The sequence below is a fragment of the Saccoglossus kowalevskii genome, chromosome 20, assembly GCF_978046115.1.
Source record: "Saccoglossus kowalevskii chromosome 20, keSacKowa6.1, whole genome shotgun sequence".
NCBI classification, from domain to species: Eukaryota; Metazoa; Hemichordata; class Enteropneusta; family Harrimaniidae; genus Saccoglossus; species Saccoglossus kowalevskii.
In genome coordinates, this window is record NC_140660.1 from 16,529,057 (window position 1) to 16,554,207 (window position 25,151).

A 25,151-nucleotide genomic window follows, 5' to 3' on the forward strand; every position below is an offset into this window, starting at 1 on the left:
ACTTCAAAGGTATCACAATTCGTGTGCTTTGAAATGAATAACAAGACGGACTGATTTTAAGATTGACAATGACACATCAACACATTATCAGTTGAGTGAATGGAGTAAGTAGCCACGTTTACTTCTGCTCTACACTCCTCCTTCATGTTTACACAAATAAACCAGATAGCAGGAGGAATACTCATTTCTTGTAAATCATGTCTTTCAAAATCGGCAACAATGCTGTAAATAAAAAGAAAGTAATTCAGTTCAGCGTCTGTCTAATCAGCAATAATCTATGAACTGCATTGCAGCATTTCGTTACTCAGTGTGATAGTCTTGTCAATAAAACACCACGTCATAAACACTTAATGTACAAGATATGTCGAGATTATTACTCACTCATTACAATTAAGGTGTAGCAGCCAATGGGTCAATTCTTCGTTTCTTGCCAACACCAGTTGACACGGATACTAATTGCAAAATAAATAGTAAATATTATTTGTTCAACTATGTCAACAGGTATCAATGATATTCACTGGATTTGGATTTTGAAACTTACCCGGGGTTTTTCCGCGATGAAATCGTTTAATTGAAGTCACCAGAGTCTCCTTTCCTACACAGGATAACAAATACTCCAGGAAAGGTGTGTTGTCTGGAGATATTTCTCCACGCTTATACAAATCATAAAATACATCAAATGCTGTATCTTTCTTTTGCAATATACCGTCGGGTATATGTCTGTGGCAACGGGTTTTAATGGTCGTCAAATGTTCTGAAAGTCAAAAAGAATTGATTTCAAGCATGCACATTAGCTTACTATAGTACACCTAGTAACTAGTACACACTTTCATTGTGCATTAAGATTATGTGAAACAAAATTATTACTGCTAGTTCGTTGAACTTTGCTAGAATTGTACATTTTGTCATCTACACGTTTGTTCCACAAAGTGCTTTTTAGCCCTATAATTTGAATATAAAATCTAGAACGCACACTACAAGGCGGATAAATTCCTTGTATAATGCAATATAGGGAAAATGTTATATTTTCAGAATTATCACACCAGTAAGCGCTTTTCGACACATGGCTTTTCTTCACCTTTCACAATAGTAGTATATTCCAAGAAAATGTGTTGAAAGCATCAGCAATTTACACAAGACAACGATATATAAACAGCGAATGAATGAATTCAAATAGTACCTTGAGATTTAAATTCTATACAAATCGATTTATATTTATGTAGTAATTCAATATTGTGAATGCTAATTCAAGTTATATAATGTTATTATATACAGTTATACATTCCCAATATATATCCTCTGCCGTGATAACGCTGTAATATGAATCGAGGCACACAACGTAACCTTTGATATAATGCACTTGTCAACTAACCAACCAATCACTCAATAACTCATTGTACACAGGCACACGTATTCAAGTTTGTTTTTTCATTTATACATATATACAACATACCGTCTCCCAGCTCAAGATTTATATCACAAAGTAATCTAATAAACCTTGAATCTTCAGTTTCAACGTTTTTCATTTGTTCTGGGAAAGATGAACTAGGACCGGATTCATTATCTTCATTAGTCACTGGAACGGAAAAAATACAAAAATATTTAGTACAAACACAAATATACGAGAAGAAATAATCGGCACATCACAGTTGCAAAATTATATTAATATTTTATGTATGTAGTAAATTGACTGAAAAATAACGCATATACCACCAAACAATAATATACATAGAATGAGACCTACCTGTGTCTAGTGCTGGGAATTGTCTAACTTTCTCTGCCAATTTCTGCTTCCCAATGTCCGACAAGACATATTCCAGAAAAGCAGTATCGTTAGTCTTGATGTATTCTCGACTGTACAATTCATAAAACAGGTCAAATCCACCCTTTATTCTCTGCAATGTTTCATACGGTATTTTCCAACTACACTGCTGTTTTATTCTCCCAACGGCAACTTAAAAAATAATATAAGCTGTTACAAACGTTGATTTACACAATGCAATGCGATGTACATATAAATATGACCCAAATTATATTAAAAAGTGTGCATCAGAATTTGTGTATGTGTCTTAATTGTTATGTTTAAACACATACCTGAATCTAGCTCGAGATCCAGATAACAAAATAAGTGTATGATATCTTTTAATGTCCTCCTTGGTGACTGTTTTACTGCAATTAAAAAGATGACTTGTTATTATTTTTTACGAATTAAAAATAAAAATACAAGTTTCTTTTTTTACATATATCATTCGTATATAAAAACATTGATCAGGTTATTTAATACTCAGACATGCTTTATAAATGTTCCATTATTGTAAAAAAGCTACTTTGCTGGATATGCTCAATAATTACACAAAAGTGTACTTACACTGTGTATACCAGTAGGAAATGGCGGACATGTTTACCGGCATCTTTTCCCGTTCACAATATAATTGTTTAACACCTTGATCCAATACGGGGGTGATATCTGTACATCCATCATCAATGTCTTTAGATTCTGGTATCCATTTACCATCCCTGTGGGTATCACAGCCACACTTCACACATATTCGATACTTCAACCCCGGTGTGTACATCTGAATTAACTCCTTCAGAGAGGTTTCCACTTCTTGTCGTACCTTCTCGTAAAGATGTTGAATTATTTGCTCGCCTAAAGTATCCAATCGTAACATCTTTAATTCTATGTCCGCTCCCTTTCTACACAGAGTAAAGTGGTGGTCGTTAGACTCGTTATGAATAAAACGAGCATGATCCTGGAATAGCTTGGCTCTCGGATGATTTCTTAAACAACGAACAATCAAACGGTAGTATAATCCTTCCGGTAAAAAATTACCTCGAAAATGTAAATATAACGGCTCACAAGACTTATACCCTGGAGGGAACAGCACCTTTTCCTGTGGCTCGCTTTGCAGAAGGCATGGGAAGTAGTATACGTCGATTTCTAGAGTGGACTGACAAATAATATCAAACATTTCAAGAACTTTCAAGAGAATATCTGTATCCTGCTGGCGATCATGCAATTTGAGCCACTGTGAAACTAACTCCTTCTTCATCCTTCCGTGGTTGTATAGTTCATCAAACATGTTCAGCAGTTCGGAAGATAGCTCAGGATTAGTCTTGTATGAAACTGTATTTGTAATTAATAACCTGAATAAGTTTATCAACCACCGTGGATCGATGATTACAGTATCTTTAAGTTCACGGACATCAGCAAAGTGAATGATCTCTCCAACATCGTGGAAGTACTTCAACGCATCGTTAATCTCTGCAGTGGACAGATCCTTTGCTTTGCCTAATTCGAGTACATCGGATAATTGCAATGTCTCCTTCTCCTCGGATCTAAGAGTTAACTCTAGTATTAGCCAATTGACAGGAATGTCACCGAGAAAGCAAAATTCCTTAGCTAGTTCCTGTATCCGTTTTCGGAGGCTTTCTATCGATGGATCAGTCGTCTTATCATTATGTCTTGACTTATTATCAAGAGCAAACATTGGCGAAGTAACGTGACTATCCCATGCTGATTTTGTATGTTGCCTGAGATATTCTCTTAATTTACATAAACGGACTTTGCTTTCCTTTTCGACATCCTGAAATATATATATTTGAATAAATAATGCTATTAATTCAAGACAAAAATAACAAACATTCTAGTTCGATGAATAACTCCCTACAAATAACGTCATAAAAATAATCGGATATACATGTAGGCACTAATATTTAATAACACTCTTTGTATTACATAACTGTTTTACATACAATGTTATTATTTGGAGACCGGAAAAATATACTCACCCCTTCAAGTAAATCTTTCTTTGTACCTGCAATTATAACTGGTGGTGCAACAATGGTGTGTTCTTCACTCTCGTCTTGTCCATGTGCCTTTATAGCAAAATCCCTCATTGCATGGGTATGAATTGAATTTGTCCAGAAACGCATGTAGTCTGAATAAAATACCGATGGAATGAAATACTTAATTTTTAGTCTTTAATTGTAATATAAAATATAAGTAAAATGTGTCATTTTTGAAACCTTAATTCATCATACCTTTCAATGGCATATCTTCTTTCCAATATCTTGCTGTCTGATCTTGGGGCTCCAGTTCTAAAATATCGTCAAGTCCTTTTGTAAGATCAGTTACAAAGATGTAAATTACCCTATATGCCAAAAATACCTAGCGAAAATAAAAACAGAATACTAAAAATGTTATTTTAATTGAAAAGAGCAATACCCAATTGACGTTTCATACATCAAATCAAATTACACTCATACCAGTTTTTGATCAACATTGTATTGATATATCTAGAGTATATATTGTCGGACTTTCTAAGACACCTATCTTTACTATGAATAAGATACTAACATAGAACAATCAACAGGGATGTTACAAGTGCACACAAATCAATATCAAAAGTTGTATTTCTCTAGTTGCTAGGTAACCATGCCATCACTGATATTCAGTTATACGAAGGATTGTGGTTGTACCAGGTTCAGTTAGGGACTGCTTACTGTTATCATATATTTTACTCATTAATGTTCTATTACTTAGCCAGTATTGTATCCCCAAATCAAATTGTATTAATTGTCAGTTTGAGTAAATCAGATTTATAAACAAGACGTGAATGTCACAGTTCTCGTATTTAAAAAGAATAATACAATAATTTGTATATTCACCTTCATTCATATGATATGATTCATATGATATGATAGGTTGACCATTAGTAACTCTAATGGGGGTGATGGCAAAAAAACTGTGCAAAATCATTTGTTCCTTCATATAGTTCACAATGTTTTCCCACTTAATGGAATATTTTTTTTCGAAGATTTATTTAATTTCTGGGTGATTTGTTACATATTTCTGAAAATAGTATTACGAAATGTGCCCTGTTCCCTGACAACATGACAATACTTAAATAAAAAAAAAATATCCAATACTGTCGGCTTGCCCATGTATGTTTTGTATGTTTTAAGGTTGAAATAACGCATCATTTTAGATCTGGATAGTTGTTAAGCTTCATCTGTCAGTGTATATGACAACGTCTCCGTACATTGACGCTTCCTACATATTCTATCTAGTTTGGCAATATTATTTTTTTAAGAAAAAAATTAGCATGAACAAAACAGCACGAATTTCTGTCTGATTATTTAAGTGTTCAAGATGTTAACTATTTCTGTTAATTAAATCATGTTAATTATATCATGATAATCAGACAGCCCGGACCTATTGAACTCGGAGACTTCATTAGTTGCATGCAAGGTTGAATCATTTATTAAAAAATACAATATTCTAACATAAACTATGCATTAATTATTGTTGATGCCTTTAATAGGAAAATCTAGGGGAATATAACGTGCTGTCTTGTTTTACTTTACATAAAATCCATTCAGACAAATGCCACCAGGGCAAGGGTTATCGTGGTATGATCTTAGGCTGGGATAGGCACCCAATCAAGGTTATGAATTCACGTACTGCTTTGACACTTGATGCACATGGCGCCATTGTCTGACCTCACTTCAAAAACTAAAACGAAGTGGCTTACAGGCGAAGAATGTCATGAATTTAGTTTCATTGCAAGATGAGAAAATGTAAACCAGACGATTGCCAATAATATCAAGCAAAATCCCGAACGTCGTCTGTTTTACGAAATCCAATAATCCAATCCAATAATTATTTACACATGTAAATTAAGAAAACAAATAACTTATCTTCACTCTATTATAATAGTTTTGTGTGCGTATTCATAGATATGAAATCACGCTCTCATATACGTATAATTGCACACAGAAACGGGTGGCGACTTTATTTTGAAACTATTTTCACAAGACGTTACAATTAATCAAAATATGGTAAAATTTATTCATTTTGTGCGTTTTTTTGCATAGAAGTCAGCATCATTGGTTCTCTCATAAAATTGTCTTTGTAATCATCATGGACAAATGTTCATCACGGTCGATATTTTTACGGCAAATATAAATGTCTTTCCTGAAACTATTTTACCAATAAAAAAACAGACAGTGCAAAATCACACTAAAATTTAAGAGCAACATTGATCGAATATTTTGACAAATCTGATCTTCTGTTGAGATTTCAGTAAGCTTGTCATTTGAATGACAAGCCCAAGCACAAGAGACGTTGGTAAGGGATCGACCATTACATAAATGTAGGAAGCGTCAACCTTGGAAATAATTAAAATGCAAGGTTCTGCTTTCAAAAAATAAATTAACTGTGCCGAACATAATAATGAAGGCTAAAAAATTGTCCAGTGACTCCCTCTCCCATGTACCAAATGGTTGGCACAAATTGAACTATATTGACGACAATTTGGAAAGATCCACTTAAGAAATTCATATACAAAAAAATATTTGCAGAGCTTCTGCAACACATAATTCTTCATTAAAATAATTGATTGATATCTACTTCTGACATGCCAGTAATGTACAAACACACATGCAGTAACATATATGGATGAAGCCCGCATTATAGGTTCCATTTCATGGCTGTACCTGAACGAGCCTAAACATTGTACTAACATGGAGGTAAAAACTGATGTGTGTGTGAGCTAGCTACAGGTACATTCAAGATATATGACCTCGCATACCTATCACTACTTAGCAATAGTTGTGTTAAGTAGATTGGTATCTACATACGTTGCTGTGTTGCCTAGCGCGTTTGATGTGTACTCTATATCTGTCAGTGAAAAATGGGCAGTTGCAGAGTCGCATATTTAGCAGTTCGCCTATAACATAAACCATTGATCAACTGAAAGTTTGAAAGAGTGTAAGTTAAAAAAGTGAAATCTATATACACGTACCTGATGCGTAATATAGTAACAAGTCTGACCCCCAAAATCCCAAAGTGAAAAATAAAAATCACTTGAATCTGTGTTTTCTGCCTTCTTTATCCTCTGTTCAATGCGCTTAAGAGCTTCAGATTTATTTTCACCCACTTTTCTTAACGTTTCCACTATGTCTTTCTTCATTGTACCAGTCAGCCCAGGTTTTTGTGTGCGTTTAGTCTGACTAAATACAATGGGTCCAGATCGAGTAGTTTGTCTGTCTTTATCTTGTCGTGCAACTTCTGATGCAAGGGCTCTCTCAATTAGATCACGTGTTTCATCAGGATTGCGCTTATTGAAGTATTCTTCATTATCTACAAAACAAGATTCACTTATGACACATTTGAGATGTCTTAAAGTACAGTTTAAAACAAGTAAAACTATTACAAAACTGTGCTGACATGGTTTGTGCTGAACACTAATAATAATAATAACTTCCTAACCTTATAGTTGGGTATTGTTGCTTGGATTTATATATATATATATATATCAGATAAACTCTGAGTACACCGGTTTTGGGAGATATAAAATCTCATCTGCCAAAGCTGTTCAGGATCCAGAATGGGATATTTTATCAGAAAGATTTTATATCCCTTAAGGGACAAATACGAAGAGTTTTATCTGACTTAAAATCTGCATCACCATCTGTGAACATAGATTTTGAGAGTCTTATACTTGATCCAATACATGTACTAATAATGCAAATTAGGTAATTAATATGCATGGATATACCTATATACCAAGTTCATTGAAATTTAATGATTAGCACTTGAAATATCAGTGGAAAAGTCAAACATTTAATAATCAGTATGCAAATTGGGTAATTAGTATCAACGATTTTTACACAAAACTAATCAGGTCTGTGCATTGTCCCAGAGTAACTATGTACAAAGTTTTGCCGAAATTCAGAAATATAGAGTCTCTTGGTCGTTTATTATGTCATGCAAGACTACCACACACTTGTGTGCCAGTGGTATACCTTTATTTATACTGTTTCAATAAGATTCGCTTATCGAACATGTGGCAGGTAGATAATGTTGTGCAGCGATCAACATATGGATATTCATAATAGAACATAATTAATGGTCTATGATTATTTCGTCTTTGAATTAACAATCTCATTCAAAGTATTACTCCATCGTCAGCCATTGTTTGTACAGAAATATGCAACATACACATTTAAAGTCAGTGAGCGAAAATACATCTACCAGGATTTATCCTGCAAGTATTCAACAGTAAAACTAAAATGTTACCCTGCTATATTCTGCATGATTTTTGATTAGATGACACAATCTCTTGTGATTTGAGAAGTTTGTTTGGAATCATTCCAGGTATATGACTATTTTGTAATATGTTAAAACCCAAATTTTGATTGTTCAAATTGGGGCCTTAATGACTTTTAGGGTTTCTTCTCCTTCTCCTTTTTCAAGATGTGTTTTTCTTCTAAAACATGATACACATGTATGTGTTTAGTGGATTAAATTGTTTTTTGGAAAACCTAGAAGCATTTAAATTCAAATGTTTCAAATAGGTTATAGAAACTCGATGCATGAAATCCCATATGAAATGTGGGCTAAAATTTCAAATAGGTTATAGAAACTCAATGCAATGAATCACATATGGAATGTGGGCTAAACATTTCAAATAGGTTATAGAAACTCAATGCAACGAATCACCTATGGAATGTGGGCTAAACATTTTAAATATGTTATAGAAACTCAATGAAATGAATCACATACGGAATGTGGGCTAAACATTTCAAATAGGTTATAGAAACTCAATGCAATGAATCACATATGGAATGTGGGCTAAACATTTCAAATAGGTTATAGAAACTCAATGCAATGAATCACATATGGAATGTGGGCTAAACATTTCAAATAGGTTATAAAAACTCAATACAATGAATCACATATGGAATGTGGGCTAAACATTTCAAATAGGTTATAGAAACTCAATGCAACGAATCACATATGGAATGTGGGCTAAACATTTTAAATATGTTATAGAAACTCAATGCAATGAATCACATATGGAATGTGGGCTAAACATTTCAAATAGGTTATATAAACTCAATACAATGAATCACATATGGAATGTGGGCTAAACGTTTTAAATAGGTTATAGAAACTCAATGCAACGAATCACATATTGAATGTGGGCTAAACATTTCAAAAAGGTTATAGAAACTCAATACAATGAATCACATATGGAATGTGGGGTAAACATTTTAAATAGGTTATAGAAACTCAATGCAATGAATCACATATGAAATGTGGGCTAAACATTTCAAATAGGTTATAGAAACTCAATGCAATGAATCACATATAGAATGTGAGCTAAACATTTCAAATAGGTTATAGAAACTCAATGCAATGAATCACATATAGAATGTGGGCTAAACATTTCAAATAGGTTATAGAAACTCAATGCAATGAATCACATATAGAATGTGGGCTAAACATTTCAAATAGGTTATAGAAACTCAATGCTATGAATCACATATAGAATGTGAGCTAAACATTTCAAATAGGTTATAGAAACTCAATGCAATGAATCACATATAGAATGTGAGCTAAACATTTCAAATAGGTTATAGAAACTCAATACAAAAAATCACATATGGAATGTGGGCTAAACATTTCAAATAGGTTATAGAAACTCAATGCAACGAATCACATATGGAATGTGGGCTAAACATTTCCAATAGGTTATAGAAACTCAATACAATGAATCACATATGGAATGTGGGCTAAACATTTCAAATAGGTTATAGAAACTCAATGCAATGAATCACATATGAAATGTGGGCTAAACATTTCAAAAAAGGTTATAGAAACTCAATACAATGAATCACATATGGAATGTGGGCTAAACATTTCAAATAGGTTATAGAAACTCAATGCAATGAATCACATATGGAATGTGGGCTAAACATTTCAAATAGGTTATATAAACTCAATACAATGAATCACATATGGAATGTGGGCTAAACGTTTTAAATAGGTTATAGAAACTCAATGCAACGAATCACATATTGAATGTGGGCTAAACATTTCAAAAAGGTTATAGAAACTCAATACAATGAATCACATATGGAATGTGGGGTAAACATTTTAAATAGGTTATAGAAACTCAATGCAATGAATCACATATGAAATGTGGGCTAAACATTTCAAATAGGTTATAGAAACTCAATGCAATGAATCACATATAGAATGTGAGCTAAACATTTCAAATAGGTTATAGAAACTCAATGCAATGAATCACATATAGAATGTGGGCTAAACATTTCAAATAGGTTATAGAAAGTCAATGCAATGAATCACATATAGAATGTGGGCTAAACATTTCAAATAGGTTATAGAAACTCAATGCTATGAATCACATATAGAATGTGAGCTAAACATTTCAAATAGGTTATAGAAACTCAATGCAATGAATCACATATAGAATGTGAGCTAAACATTTCAAATAGGTTATAGAAACTCAATGCAACGAATCACATATGGAATGTAGGCTAAACATTTCCAATAGGTTATAGAAACTCAATACAATGAATCACATATGGAATGTGGGCTAAACATTTCAAATAGGTTATAGAAACTCAATGCAATGAATCACATATGAAATGTGGGCTAAACATTTCAAAAAAGGTTATAGAAACTCAATACAATAAATCACATATGGAATGTGGGCTAAACATTTTAAATATGTGATAGAAACTCAATGCAATGAATCACATATGAAATGTGGGCTAAACATTTCAAATAGGTTATAGAAACTCAATGCAATGAATCACATATGGAATGTGGGCTAAACATTTCAAATAGGTTATAGAAACTCAATGCAATGAATCACATATGGAATGTGGGCTAAACATTTCAAATAGGTTACAGAAACTCAATGAAATGAATCACATATAGAATGTGGGCTAAACATTTTAAATAGGTTATAGAAACTCAATGCAATGAATCACATATGGAATGGGGGCTAAACATTTCAAATAGGTTATATAAACTCAATGCAATGAATCACATATGGAATGTAGGCTAAACATTTCAAATAGGTTATAGAAACTCAATGAAATGAATCACATATGGAATGTGGGATAAACATTTTAAATGGGTTATAGAAACTCAATGCAACGAATCACCTATGGAATGTGGGCTAAACATTTTAAATATGTTATAGAAACTCAATGCAATGAATCACATATGGAATGTAGGCTAAACATTTCAAATAGGTTATAGAAACTCAATGCAATGAATCACATATGGAATGTGGGCTAAACATTTCAAATAGGTTATAGAAACTCAATGCAATGAATCACATATGGAATGTGGGCTAAACATTTCAAATATGTTATAGAAACTCAATGCAATGAATCACATATGGAATGTGGGCTAAACATTTCAAATAGGTTATAGAAACTCAATGCAATGAATCACATATGGAATGTGGGCTAAACATTTCAAATAGGTTATAGAAACTCAATGCAATGAATCACATATGGAATGTGGGCTAAACATTTCAAATAGGTTATAGAAACTCAATGCAATGAATCACATATGGAATATGGGCTAAACATTTCAAATAGGTTATAGAAACTCAATGAAATGAAACACATACGGAATGTGGGCTAAACATTTCAAATAGATTATAGAAACTCAATGCAACGAATCACATATGGAATGTGGGCTAAACATTTCAAATAGGTTATAGAAACTCAATGCAATGAATCACATATGGAATGTGGGCTAAACATTTCAAATAGGTTATAAAAACTCAATACAATGAATCACATATGGAATGTGGGCTAAACATTTCAAATAGGTTATAGAAACTCAATGCAACGAATCACATATGGAATGTGGGCTAAACATTTCAAAAAGGTTATAGAAACTCAATACAATAAATCACATATGGAATGTGGGCTAAACATTTTAAATAGGTTATAGAAACTCAATGCAATGAATCACATATGGAATGTGGGATAAACATTTCAAATAGGTTTTAGAAACTCAATACAATGAATCACATATGGAATGTGGGCTAAACATTTCAAATAGGTTATAGAAACTCAATGCAACGAATCACATATGGAATGTGGGCTAAACATTTCAAAAAGGTTATAGAAACTCAATACAATAAATCACATATGGAATGTGGGCTAAACATTTCAAATAGGTTATAGAAACTCAATGCAATGAATCACATATGAAATGTGGGCTAAACATTTCAAATAGGTTATAGAAACTCAATGCAATGAATCACATATGGAATGTGGGCTAAACATTTTAAATAGGTTATAGAAACTCAATGCAATGAATCACATATGGAATGTGGGCTAAACATTTCAAATAGGTTATATAAACTCAATACAATGAATCACATATGGAATGTGGGCTAAACGTTTCAAATAGGTTATAGAAACTCAATGCAACGAATCACATATTGAATGTGGGCTAAACATTTCAAAAAGGTTATAGAAACTCAATACAATGAATCACATATGGAATGTGGGCTAAACATTTTAAATAGGTTATAGAAACTCAATGCAATGAATCACATATGAAATGTGGGCTAAACATTTCAAATAGGTTATAGAAACTCAATGCAATGAATCACATATAGAATGTGAGCTAAACATTTCAAATAGGTTATAGAAACTCAATGCAATGAATCACATATAGACTGTGGGCTAAACATTTCAAATAGGTAATAGAAACTCAATGCAATGAATCACATATAGAATGTGGGCTAAACATTTCAAATAGGTTATAGAAACTCAATGCTATGAATCACATATAGAATGTGAGCTAAACATTTCAAATAGGTTATAGAAACTCAATGCAATGAATCACATATAGAATGTGAGCTAAACATTTCAAATAGGTTATAGAAACTCAATACAAGGAATCACATATGGAATGTGGGCTAAACATTTCAAATAGGTTATAGAAACTCAATGCAACGAATCACATATGGAATGTGGGCTAAACATTTCAAATAGGTTATAGAAACTCAATACAATGAATCACATATGGAATGTGGGCTAAACATTTCAAATAGGTTATAGAAACTCAATGCAACGAATCACATATGGAATGTGGGCTAAACATTTCAAAAAGGTTATAGAAACTCAATACAATAAATCACATATGGAATGTGGGCTAAACATTTTAAATAGGTTATAGAAACTCAATGCAATGAATCACATATGAAATGTGGGCTAAACATTTCAAATAGATTATAGAAACTCAATGCAATGAATCACATATGGAATGTGGGCTAAACATTTCAAATAGGTTATAGAAACTCAATGCAATGAATCACATATGGAATGTGAGCTAAACATTTCAAATAGGTTATAGAAACTCAATGCAACGAATCACATATGGAATGTGGGCTAAACATTTCAAATAGGTTATAGAAACTCAATGCAACGAATCACATATAGAATGTGAGCTAAACATTTCAAATAGGTTATAGAAACTCAATGCAACGAATCACATATAGAATGTGAGCTAAACATTTCAAATAGGTTATAGAAACTCAATGCAATGAATCACATATAGAATGTGAGCTAAATATTTCAAATAGGTTATAGAAACTCAATGCAATGAATCACATATGGAATGTGGGCTAAACATTTTAAATAGGTTATAGAAACTTAATGCAATGAATCACATATAGAATGTGGGCTAAACATTTTAAATAGGTTATAGAAACTTAATGCAATGAATCACATATGGAATGTGGGCTAAACATTTTAAATAGGTTATAGAAACTTAATGCAATGAATCACATATAGAATGTGGGCTAAACATTTTAAATAGGTTATAGAAACTTAATGCAATGAATCACATATGGAATGTGGGCTAAACATTTTAAATAGGTTATAGAAACTTAATGCAATGAATCACATATAGAATGTGGGCTAAACATTTTAAATAGGTTATAGAAACTTAATGCAACGAATCACATATGGAATGTAGGCTAAACATTTCAAATAGGTTATAGAAACTCAATGAAATGAATTGCAAATGGAATGTGGGCTAAACATTTCAAATAGGTTATAGAAACTCAATGCAATGAATCACATATGGAATGTGGGATAAACATTTCAAATAGGTTATAGAAACTCAATGAAAGGAATCACATATGGAATATGGGCTAAACATTTCAAATAGGTTATAGAAACTCAATGCAAAGAATCACATATGGAATGTGGGCTAAACATTTCAAATAAGTTATAGAAACTCAATGCAAGAAATCACATATGGAATGTGGGCTGAACTTTTCAAATAGCTTATAGAAATTCAATGCAATGAATTACATATGGAATATGGGCTAAACATTTCAAATAGGTTATAGAAACTCAATGCAATGAATCACATATGGAATGTGGGCTAAACATTTCAAATAGGTTATAGAAACTCAATGCTATGAATCACATATGGAATGTGGGCTAAACATTTCAAATAGGTTATAGAAACTCAATGCGACGAATCACATATGGAATATGGGCTAAACATTTTAAATAGGTTATAGAAACTCAATGCAATGAATCACATATGGAATGTGGGCTGAACATTTCAAATAGGTTGTAGAAACTCAATGCAATGAATCACATATGGAATGTGGGCTGAACATTTCAAATAGGTTGTAGAAACTCAATGCTGTGAATCACATGATCATGACGCCAACTTTGACTGCATAGAAAGCGAAATAGCTGAAATTGCAAGTAAAACGACTATTTAGCCATGCTAGACAAATAATGAAACATGGAACTATTGAAGTAGCATAAATATTATTTTCATCATAAGTATTGAATAAGCAAACAATAGTGCTGGGATGTGGAGAACAATAAATGAATAGAACACAAGTTTTGGATGAAACAGCAATCAATGTCAGAAATGTGTATAAATCAGTTTTTTGTAAAATATTTCAATTGTCAGCATTGTTGGGTTTAAAACCAATCATGAAGGCTTCATTCCTCATAATGCCAGTGACCAACACAATACGTTTTCTTGGTATAAGGCATACAACTTTTATGTATAGTAGTAGTAGCAGGTCGCCAATAAGAGATTTACTGAAAGAAGTTAAAAGATTTATAGGAATTTTGATCTTCGAATTTGTGTTGGGTAAAAAGTGAATACATTCTGAAAACTACAAGACTTATTAATATGAATTATGTCCCCATTACTTTTACTAAAAGTTCATTCCAACTATTTACTTCGTGTGGTTCCCAAATATAATTTTAGGCTGTAAGCGATAGAAAATATGTCTTCTTCGTCATCATTGAACTGTTCATATAATCACACAGAAGACTTTTCCAGAAAAAAACAACATGTTACATATAAACTGTTCATATCAATCCGTATATAACCTCCTATTTTGAATAAATACAAAAATCAAAGCTATGAAGCCAAGGATGAGACAAACCAATAACTGCTGATTACGTCTAATATATTTGTTGCAACCAAGAATATATCACCAAGAGCTCACAGAACTAGGCATACATCATGCACGCATATAGGGGCTTTACTTTTCAAGCTTTAATTTTGATCTGTTTATATGAGATTGACAAACCACGCCTTATATCAAACTCCACATATAGAGCAGTGCTACTACTTATAAAACATACCAAAATAAAAACTGAAATCATATGAGGTAAAACGAGAAAATAATAAATATGATTTATTTTAGTACATCCAGTAAATTATATACATTTTAAATAACATGCATATAATTTGCTTATTAACACCCAATGCATTACGTATTTATGTATAACTACTACCTCTGATAAGCCATTCTGTGATATCAATCTCCAAGACTTCCACTCCATTTGTGCTTCTGTGTTTTTCCTCGTAACCTTCATTCAAAAGGCTGTTCCTGGTGGACGTTTTCCCGGCACTCCATGGTCCAACAAGCATAATACGTCCTCTGTATACTTTTTTCTTTGCCCCGGTATTCTTTGCCTTTTCAAGTTGCTCCAACATCTGATGGTGAATACAATTAAGCGAATATTAGTAACTTGATGCAAAATTAAACTAGTATTTACAGCCAGTGTAATGAAGGTGTGTGTAAATGATGCGTGAATGTGTGTGTCATTTATTTTTATACGATTTATGTTGTGTTTGCTATGAAAAAATACTAATATATGTCATGCAATTTTGAGGTAATAGATAATAGTGTAATTTAAAATAAGTACTATTCACAAACCTTGGCTCTTCTAACGTTTTCAGCAACGTTTTTCTTAGAATTTTTGAGTTCTTCCATAATATCTGTATGATTATTAGCAGTTGCATAGTCAAGCGGTGTCTTCCCAAACTAAAAATCAGATACATTAGGCAATGTTAGTTCATACATAGCCCGCAATGCAAGACGTATATGTTATGACACGACATGCTGTATGGCATGGTATGACACAACATGGTGTATTGCATGGTGTGACACAACATGGAGTATGGCATGGTATGACACAACATGGTGTATTGCATGGTGTGACACAACATGGAGTATGGCATGGTATGACACAACATGGAGTATGGCATGGTACAGCATGACATGGTGTGTTGCTTGGTATGGCATGACATGCTGTATGGCATGGTATGACACAACATGGTGTATTGCATGGTGTGACACGCCATGGTGTATGGCATGGTATGACACGACATGGTGTACAACATGGTACAGCATGACATGGTGTGTTGCATGGTATGACACAACATGGTGTATTGCATGGTATGACACAACATGGTGTATTGCATGGTGTGACACAACATGGTGTATGGCATGGTACAGCATGACATGGTGTGTTGCTTGGTATGGCATGACATGATGTATGGCATGGTACAACACCCCATGGTGTATGGCATGGTGTGGTACAACACCCCATGGTGTATTGCATGGTGTTGCACAACATGGTGTATGGCATGGTACAACATGACGTGGTGTGTGGCATGGTATGAAACAACATGGTGTACGGCATGGTATGGCACAGTATGGCACAACGTGATGAGTGGCATGGTATGGCACGACATGATGTATGGCATTGTACGACATAATATGGTGTATGGTATTGTATGGAACAACATAATGTATGATATTGTATAGCACAACATGATGTGTGCATGGTGCAACACGACATAGTGAATGGTATTGTACAGCATGACCTGGTGTATGCCAAGGTACGACACGACATGGTATATGGCATGGTACAAAATGACATGATGTATGGCATGGTATGGCATGACATGGTGTATGGCATGGTGAGGCACAACATGGTGTATGGCATGGTATGGCACGTCATGATGTGTGGCATGGTATGGCACGACATGGTGTAAAGCATTGTACAACAAAACATGGTGAATGGTATTGTACGACACAACATGGTGTATGACATGCTATAACATGACGTGGTGTATGGCAATGTACGACATGACATGGTGTATGGCATGGTACAACATGAGATGTTATGACACAACATAGTGTATGGCATGGTATGACATGAAAGGTGTATGACATGGTACGTATGACACAAGGTGTTGTATGACATAGTATGGCACAACATGGTGTATGGTATTGTATCGCATGACATGGTGTGTGGCATGTTACAGCACAACATGGTGTATGACATGGTGCAGCACAACATGGTGTATGGCATGGTACGGCACAACATGGTGTATGGCATGGTGCAGCACAACATGGTGTATGGCATGGTATGGCACAACATGGTGTATGGCATGGTATGGCACAAATGGTTTACGACATGGTGCAGCACAGCGTGGTACGGCACAACATGGTGTATGACAAGGTATGGCACAACATAGTGTATGGCATGGTATGGCACAACATGGTGTTTGGCCTGGTACAGCAAATCGTGGTATACATGTATGGCATGGTACGGCATGATATGGTGTATGGCACGACATGGTGTACAGCATGGTACAACATGGCATGGTGTGTGGCATGGTACAGCACGGCATGGTGTGTGGCATGGTACAGCACAAAATGGTGTGTGGCATGGTACAGCACACAGTGGTGTGTGGCATGGTATGGCACAAAATGGTGTGTGGCTTGGTATGGCACGAAATGGTGTGTGGCATAGTTCAGCATGATGCAGTACTGCATGACATGGTATATGGTATAGCACGACATACTATGGTGTGTGGTGTGGTACAGCACGGCATGGTGTGTGGCATGGTACAGCACAAAATGGTGTGTGGCATGGTATGGCACAAAATGGTGTGTGGCATAGTTCAGCATGATGCAGTATTGCATGACATGGTATATGGTATAGCACGACATACTATGGTGTATGGTGGGGTATGGCATGACAAGTTTTGGTAATTGATTACTGTGGTGAGTTCTTATAGGTATCTGTAATCGATGTAAGTGATATAGTGGTAAGTTGAGCTTGGGGGAAGGAGTGTTGTTCAAGTTTAGAAGTTGAATTTTTGTGTTTTATTTCAAAAAGAAAAGTTTATTGACTCCATTTGTGAGGTTTTGCATCATGAGTAATTTTCAAATCAATTAAAAGTTAACGTTTAAGGTAGATTTTACCACAGAGGGCATCTGGTTAATAATATCAGAAATTTTTCCGGAATACTGAGGTTTTGGTATTCATTGACAATACTTCTAAAAATATAAGTGGTATTCCTCTGTAGTGGTGCTGCTCCACAACATACTTCCCGTTTTTAAAATTGTCTTAATTGTGTCCGGCTCTCATATGTTTGAATGCTGTTTTCAATAAATATCTACTCGATTCAAACCTAGATTATTTGAATTATGGTTGAATAGAACGAACATAAATTGGCATGAGAGCACCAGATAGAGGGTATTCTACTTTTAGATATTTGGTAAGTTGAAAATAAGCTTCAATGTTTTGGTCCTTTTTCATATCTTTCTGATTGGCGCAATGCTGACACTCCACATTATGATAGTACTCCCATTATGAATTACTCTCTTGTGTAAAACATCCTGCAAATTATTGCACTGTTATGTCATTGTCCACTGGATATCAGAATCGCCTAATTAAAATTAATCATGTCATGCAGTACCAAAATGTACATAAGGTTTAATATTTTATATAATTTTTATTATTTTTTTATGAGCACTGGCACATAACAATATAATCTGTATTGTAAAATTGTTTTAATGACTAATTCACTAAGATTGCAAATAATTTACTGATTATTTCTTTCTAAATTCCACACATAATTTTGGCAACACACAGAAATTATCATGTTCATTTGCTTCAAATTACTGAATCAAGGCGTATGTGTAATTTCATTAAACAAGCGATCTGATTAAATTTAAGCAAACAATGAAGGGTCCAATAGGGCAGCAAATATCGGCGTGGGGTGACATGACATGGCTTGGGATGACATTGTATAAAATGCAATAAAATAAAATGACTGAATGAAGAAACAAATTATATGTTTTATTCCATATGTGAATGAATCTTACTTTATCTTTTGTGTTCCAGTTTCTCGATGGCAAAAGTAGTTTAACCATTTCTAAATTTCCATTCTCAGCAGCTAGATGTAGAGATGATTTTTTATCCTAAAAAGTAATTTTGATTTCAATCAGTGCTTGGTGTTAAATGATTGATTTATTTCATAAGCAATATTTTCATCATAAACATCATAAAAATTATTATGATAACTATTAATAAATAACCACCTGATTTGTGGCCCCTGTTCCAGCATTGTTTTCAAGTAGAAGTTTTCCAATTTCGGTAAACCCGCCTTGACATGCAAGCATTAGAGGTGTGTTTTGTTTCTGTAAAAATATCAAATTATGAGTTATTTGCTTTAATACCATGCGTACATGTGCATAATAATGGTACAACTGTTTGATTATATAAGTAGTTCATTGTTCAGTGAAACAATATTTCCCAGCATGCGTCAGTTAATTTGTATATCAACAGATATATTGTCTAATTAGATTAAATATATTCGTCAGTTGGCTTATCAAGTACTGTCATATGGTATTTCAACCAAGGGCGAGTCATGTAGTTTCATCAGTGTATCTGTATGTCCACAATCCGTCTGTTTGTGTACCTTTGTACCAACTGTTAAGTTGATGATACTTACTTCATCTTTGCAATTAGATCGTGCACCCAGAACCAACAAACTTTTAACCTCGGCAGCATCACCCTTATTTACAGCTGAACAAAGCATCACATCCAACGTCTTTTTAGTTTTCTGTAATAATTATTTATGATAAATGTAAAAACATTTGGCATTCAAAAAAATAACATACACATTCATGAGTATACAACTTACTTACTTTTCTTCCAAGTTCATCAATTCGACGTTGGGCTTCATTCTCCGGTACACTCTGCAAATAATAGAGACATAAGTTGGCAAGCACACATACTCTAATATAACATTTCTTACTGTTTTGTTATTGATTAAAAAGCAGGTAATAGCAATACAAGTCTCAAACAAAATTGAAAATAATTTATTGTACATATAAGTAGTTGGAAAACATCTAATGTTACATACTTCGTTGTCTGATTGCTTTGGGCTACCAATTTTTGTAAGAATATCTTTCAAATTATTTTTAATACCATGTCGATAGAAGACATTAAACAAAGCATTCGATAGTTTTGTTGGTATGCTCTGAAATAGAAAGAAAAATGTAAATGTTATTTTTATAATAATATTGTTTTCAGTTTAACCTTTACTTTTTATCTTTTTTTAAATTACCTCGACTGAAATTACAGCTCCATTTTTTAATAAGTATTCCACAGCAATCGCTTTATTTTGTTCAATGGCCAGCTGCAAAGGTGTTTTACTTTGCTGTAATGAAGAATAAAAAAAACTGATTGTTTATACATTATTATATAAATGTGAATACGAATAGTTTGAACATTGACTGAAATGATCTAAAAACATTAACTTATGTAGTAATGTTCACTTAGACTGTTGCTTATAACAAAGTTATATTGGTGTGAAAACAACATTATGTAACAGCGTTAATGAGGTTGTAATGACTACCTGGTCAACACAATGATAAATCAGGTGAATCTCGATAAACCTCTATATACATAACCTGTTTAATTTAGTATGTTTTCAGTTCTGCACTCATCTTTCACGTCATACCATGTGAGTAATATGATAAATGCTAAGTTGTTTGTGTTCATCGGTTGTGATATTCACACTTACATGTCTCATGTTGATGTTCACAGATTCATGTTTCATGTTAATGTTTACAGCTACATTTCTCATATTAATGTTTACAGTTATATGTTTCGTGTTTACAGTTACATGTCTCTTATGTTAATGCTTAAAGTCGCATTTCTTATGTTAATGTTTATGTTTACAGTTAAATGTCTCCCATGTTAATGTTTACAGTTAAATGTCTCCCATGTTAATGTTTACAGTTGCATCTCTCATGTTAATGTTTACAGTTACATGTCTCTCATGTTAATGTTTACAGTTACATGTTTCATGTTAATGTTTACAGTTACATGTCTCATGTTAATGTTTACAGTTACATGTCTTATGTTAATGTTTACAGTTACATGTCTTATGTTAATGTTTACAGTTGCATCTCTCATGTTAATGTTTACAGTTACATGTTTCATGTTAATGTTTACAGTTACATGTTTCATGTTAATGTTCACAGTTACATGTCTTATGTTAATGTTTACAGCTACATGTTTCATGTTAATGTTCAGTTACATCTCTCATGTTAATGTTTACAGTTACATCTCTCATGTTAATGTGTACAGTTACATGTTTCACGTTAATGTTCACAGTTACATGTCTCATGTTAATGTTTACAGCTACATGTCTCATGTTAATGTTTACAGCTACATGCCTCATGTTAATGTTTACAGTTACATGTCTCATGTTTATGTTTACAGTTACATTTCTTATGTTAATGTTTACAGTTACATCTCTCATGTTAATGTGTACAGTTACATGTTTCATGTTAATGTTTACAGCTACATGTCTCATGTTAATGTTTACAGTTACATGTCTCATGTTAATGTTTACAGTTACATGTCTCATGTTAATGTGTACAGTTACATGTTTCATGTTAATGTGTACAGTTACATGTTTCATGTTAATGTGTACAGTTACATGTCTCATGTTAATGTTTACAGTTACATCTCTCATGTCAATGTGTACAGTTACATCTCTCATGTTAATGTTTACAGTTACATGTTTCATGTTAATGTTTACAGTTACATGTCTCATGTTAATGTGTACAGTTACATGTCTCATGTTAATGTTTACAGTTACATGTCTCATGTCAATGTGTACAGTTACATGTTTCATGTTAATGTGTACAGTTACATGTTTCATGTTAATGTTTACAGTTACATGTCTCATGTTAATGTGTACAGTTACATGTTTCATGTTAATGTGTACAGTTACATGTTTCATGTTAATGTGTACAGTTACATGTCTCATGTTAATGTTTACAGTTACATCTCTCATGTCAATGTGTACAGTTACATCTCTCATGTTAATGTTTACAGTTACATGTTTCATGTTAATGTTTACAGTTACATGTCTCATGTTAATGTGTACAGTTACATGTCTCATGTTAATGTTTACAGTTACATGTCTCATGTTAATGTTTACAGTTACATGTCTCATGTCAATGTGTACAGTTACATGTTTCATGTTAATGTGTACAGTTACATGTTTCATGTTAATGTTTACAGTTACATGTCTCATGTTAATGTTTACAGCTACATGTCTCATGTTAATGTTTACAGTTACATGTCTCATGTTAATGTTTACAGTTACATGTCTCATGTTAATGTTTACAGCTACATGTCTCATGTTAATGTGTACAGGTACATGTTTCATGTTAATGTTCACAGTTACATGTCTTATGTTAATGTTTACAGTTACATCTCTCATGTTAATGTGTACAGTTACATGTTTCATGTTAATGTTTACAGTTACATGTCTCATGTTAATGTTTACAGTTACATGTTTCATGTTAATGTGTACAGTTACATGTTTCATGTTAATGTGTACAGTTACATGTCTCATGTTAATGTTTACAGTTACATCTCTCATGTCAATGTGTACAGTTACATCTCTCATGTTAATGTTTACAGTTACATCTCTCATGTTAATGTTTACAGTTACATCTCTCATGTTAATGTGTACAGTTACATGTCTCATGTTAATGTTTACAGTTACATGTCTCATGTTAATGTTTACAGTTACATGTCTCATGTTAATGTGTACAGTTACATGTTTCATGTTAATGTGTACAGTTACATGTTTCATGTTAATGTCTCATGTTAATGTTTACAGCTACATGTCTCATGTTAATGTGTATAGTTACATGTTTCATGTTAATGTTCACAGTTACATGTCTTATGTTAATGTTTACAGTTGCATCTCTCATGTTAATGTGTACAGTTACATGTTTCATGTTAATGTTCACAGTTACATGTCTTATGTTAATGTTTACAGTTGCATGTCTTATGGTAATGTTTTCAGTTACATCTCTCATGTTAATGTTTACAGTCACATGTTTCATGTTAATGTTTACAGTGATGTGGTTCTATGTTTGTGTGCATTGTGGTTCTATGTTTGTGTGCGATGTGGTTTTATGTTTGTGTGCAATTTTGTTCTATGTTTATGTGTGATGTGATTGTATGTTTGTGTGTGATGTGGTTCTCGGTTTCTGTGCATTGTGGTTCTATGTTTGTGTGCGATGTGGTTTTATGTTTGTGTGCATTGTGGTTCTATGTTTGTTTGTGTATGATGTGGTTTTATGTCTGTGTGATGTGGTTGTATGTTTGTGTGTGATGTGGTTGTATGTTTGTGTGTGATGTGGTTATCTGTTTCTGTGCATTGTGGTTCTATGTTTGTGTGTGATGTGGTTTTATGTCTGTGTGATGTGGTTGTATGTTTGTGTGTGATGTAGTTGTATGTTTGTGTGCGATGTGGTTCTCTGTTTATGTGCATTGTGGTTCCATGTTTGTGTGTGATGTAGTTCTCTGTTTCTGTGCATTGTGGTTTTATGTTTGTGTGTGATGTGGTTCTGTTTGTGTACGTTGTTGTTTTATATTTGTGTGCAATGCGGTTCAATGTTTGTTTGGATCCGATGTGCCATGAATTGAACAAATCTAACATGGGTATACCAAAGGTAAATACTAAATATCAAACCGTTTGAGAGAATAGCATTTTTACCAAAAATTACCAAAATATTCTCCCAAAACAAATAAAATATCATCAGAAAATATGTATCTACATACCAAGTATAAAAACAATTGAGCTTGTAGTTTTCAAGAGGAATACAAAAATATAATTATTGATGGATGAGGATGATGCGAGACAAAAATAACAGTTTGTTGGATCACATTTTGTAAGAGACATATATTTATACTATCATGTGGATAAGTATGGGACGAGGTTTGGTGTTTGCAATTAGTGCTGCAATTGCAATTGTGTATATTAAGCAAACATATACTACAAATTACCTTATCAACTACTTCTACTTTTGCCCCTGCTGACAACAATAACTCAACTGATTTATTATCACCTTTTCCTGCTGCATAGTGAAGTGGAGTCTTGTTGTCCTGCATGAATTTGTTAAATGTTAAATGACACAACTAGTCAGAATATACAACCTACCCAACATGATTTACACAATATGTAAATTTTGCTTTTTGGTGACATTCCATGGAATATGAACTATGAATTAGGAGACTAATTTGTACTCAGTCTCCGATATGTATGATTTCTCTTTTCTTTGATTTCTTGGGTTTGCACTTGTTGCTGTTCCAAAGGCTTAATAAATATTATTATTATAGTATTCATTAAATAGTAGAAACACAAATTTTTGATGTGAACAGTATTGGACTCCTTAAATTACCTTATCAACTACTTCTACTTTGGCCCCTGCTGACAACAATGCCTCAACTGATTTATTATCACCTTTTCCTGCTGCATAGTGAAGTGGAGTCTTGTTGTTCTGAAACAAATACAATAATACTGTGTTAAATGACACTATTACAGTGTAGAGTAAACAGAATATGCATCTTACTCTAAATACAAGTTAGTCATACAAACATAGCACATATACAAGTGGTTAAGGTATGTCTCACAAAAATTTAAATTTAAATCCACCCACAACGTTATAATGAGTGTAATTTATATTCATGTGTATTGTGACTATTATATTCATATACTAGTTATCAGGTGTAGAATAAACTATCAGATCATACAAGCAGGCCTGACATTATTCATTTAAATAATATGACATTGACACCAAAGCTGCTGACACCAATGCTATAATTGATTCAGAACAATAATG

At 33.3% G+C, this 25,151-nt stretch overlaps 1 protein-coding gene and 1 long non-coding RNA gene across 2 annotated transcripts; both read right to left on the minus strand.

The window, feature by feature from the left end:
• Positions 1-390: 390 nt before the first annotated feature.
• On the minus strand, positions 391-20,217 carry LOC102802216 (uncharacterized). The gene is made up of 15 exons (XM_085494408.1): positions 20,139-20,217; positions 19,943-20,053; positions 19,530-19,628; positions 19,314-19,409; positions 16,065-16,172; positions 15,640-15,841; positions 6,810-7,147; positions 4,045-4,171; positions 3,793-3,941; positions 2,369-3,587; positions 2,095-2,169; positions 1,745-1,954; positions 1,454-1,576; positions 542-754; positions 391-452 (listed from the first exon to the last, which is right to left on the minus strand). Exons 2-15 carry the CDS (start codon positions 20,027-20,029, stop codon positions 391-393), a joined length of 3,108 nt encoding a protein of 1,035 aa, XP_085350534.1. The 5' UTR covers positions 20,030-20,053; positions 20,139-20,217.
• Positions 20,218-20,376: 159 nt separating this feature from the next.
• LOC146730066 (uncharacterized) lies at positions 20,377-24,396 on the minus strand. Its single transcript, XR_014927801.1, has 3 exons — positions 24,316-24,396; positions 20,561-20,653; positions 20,377-20,473 (listed from the first exon to the last, which is right to left on the minus strand). It is a non-coding gene; the product is annotated as an uncharacterized LOC146730066 (long non-coding RNA).
• Positions 24,397-25,151: the final 755 nt, after the last annotated feature.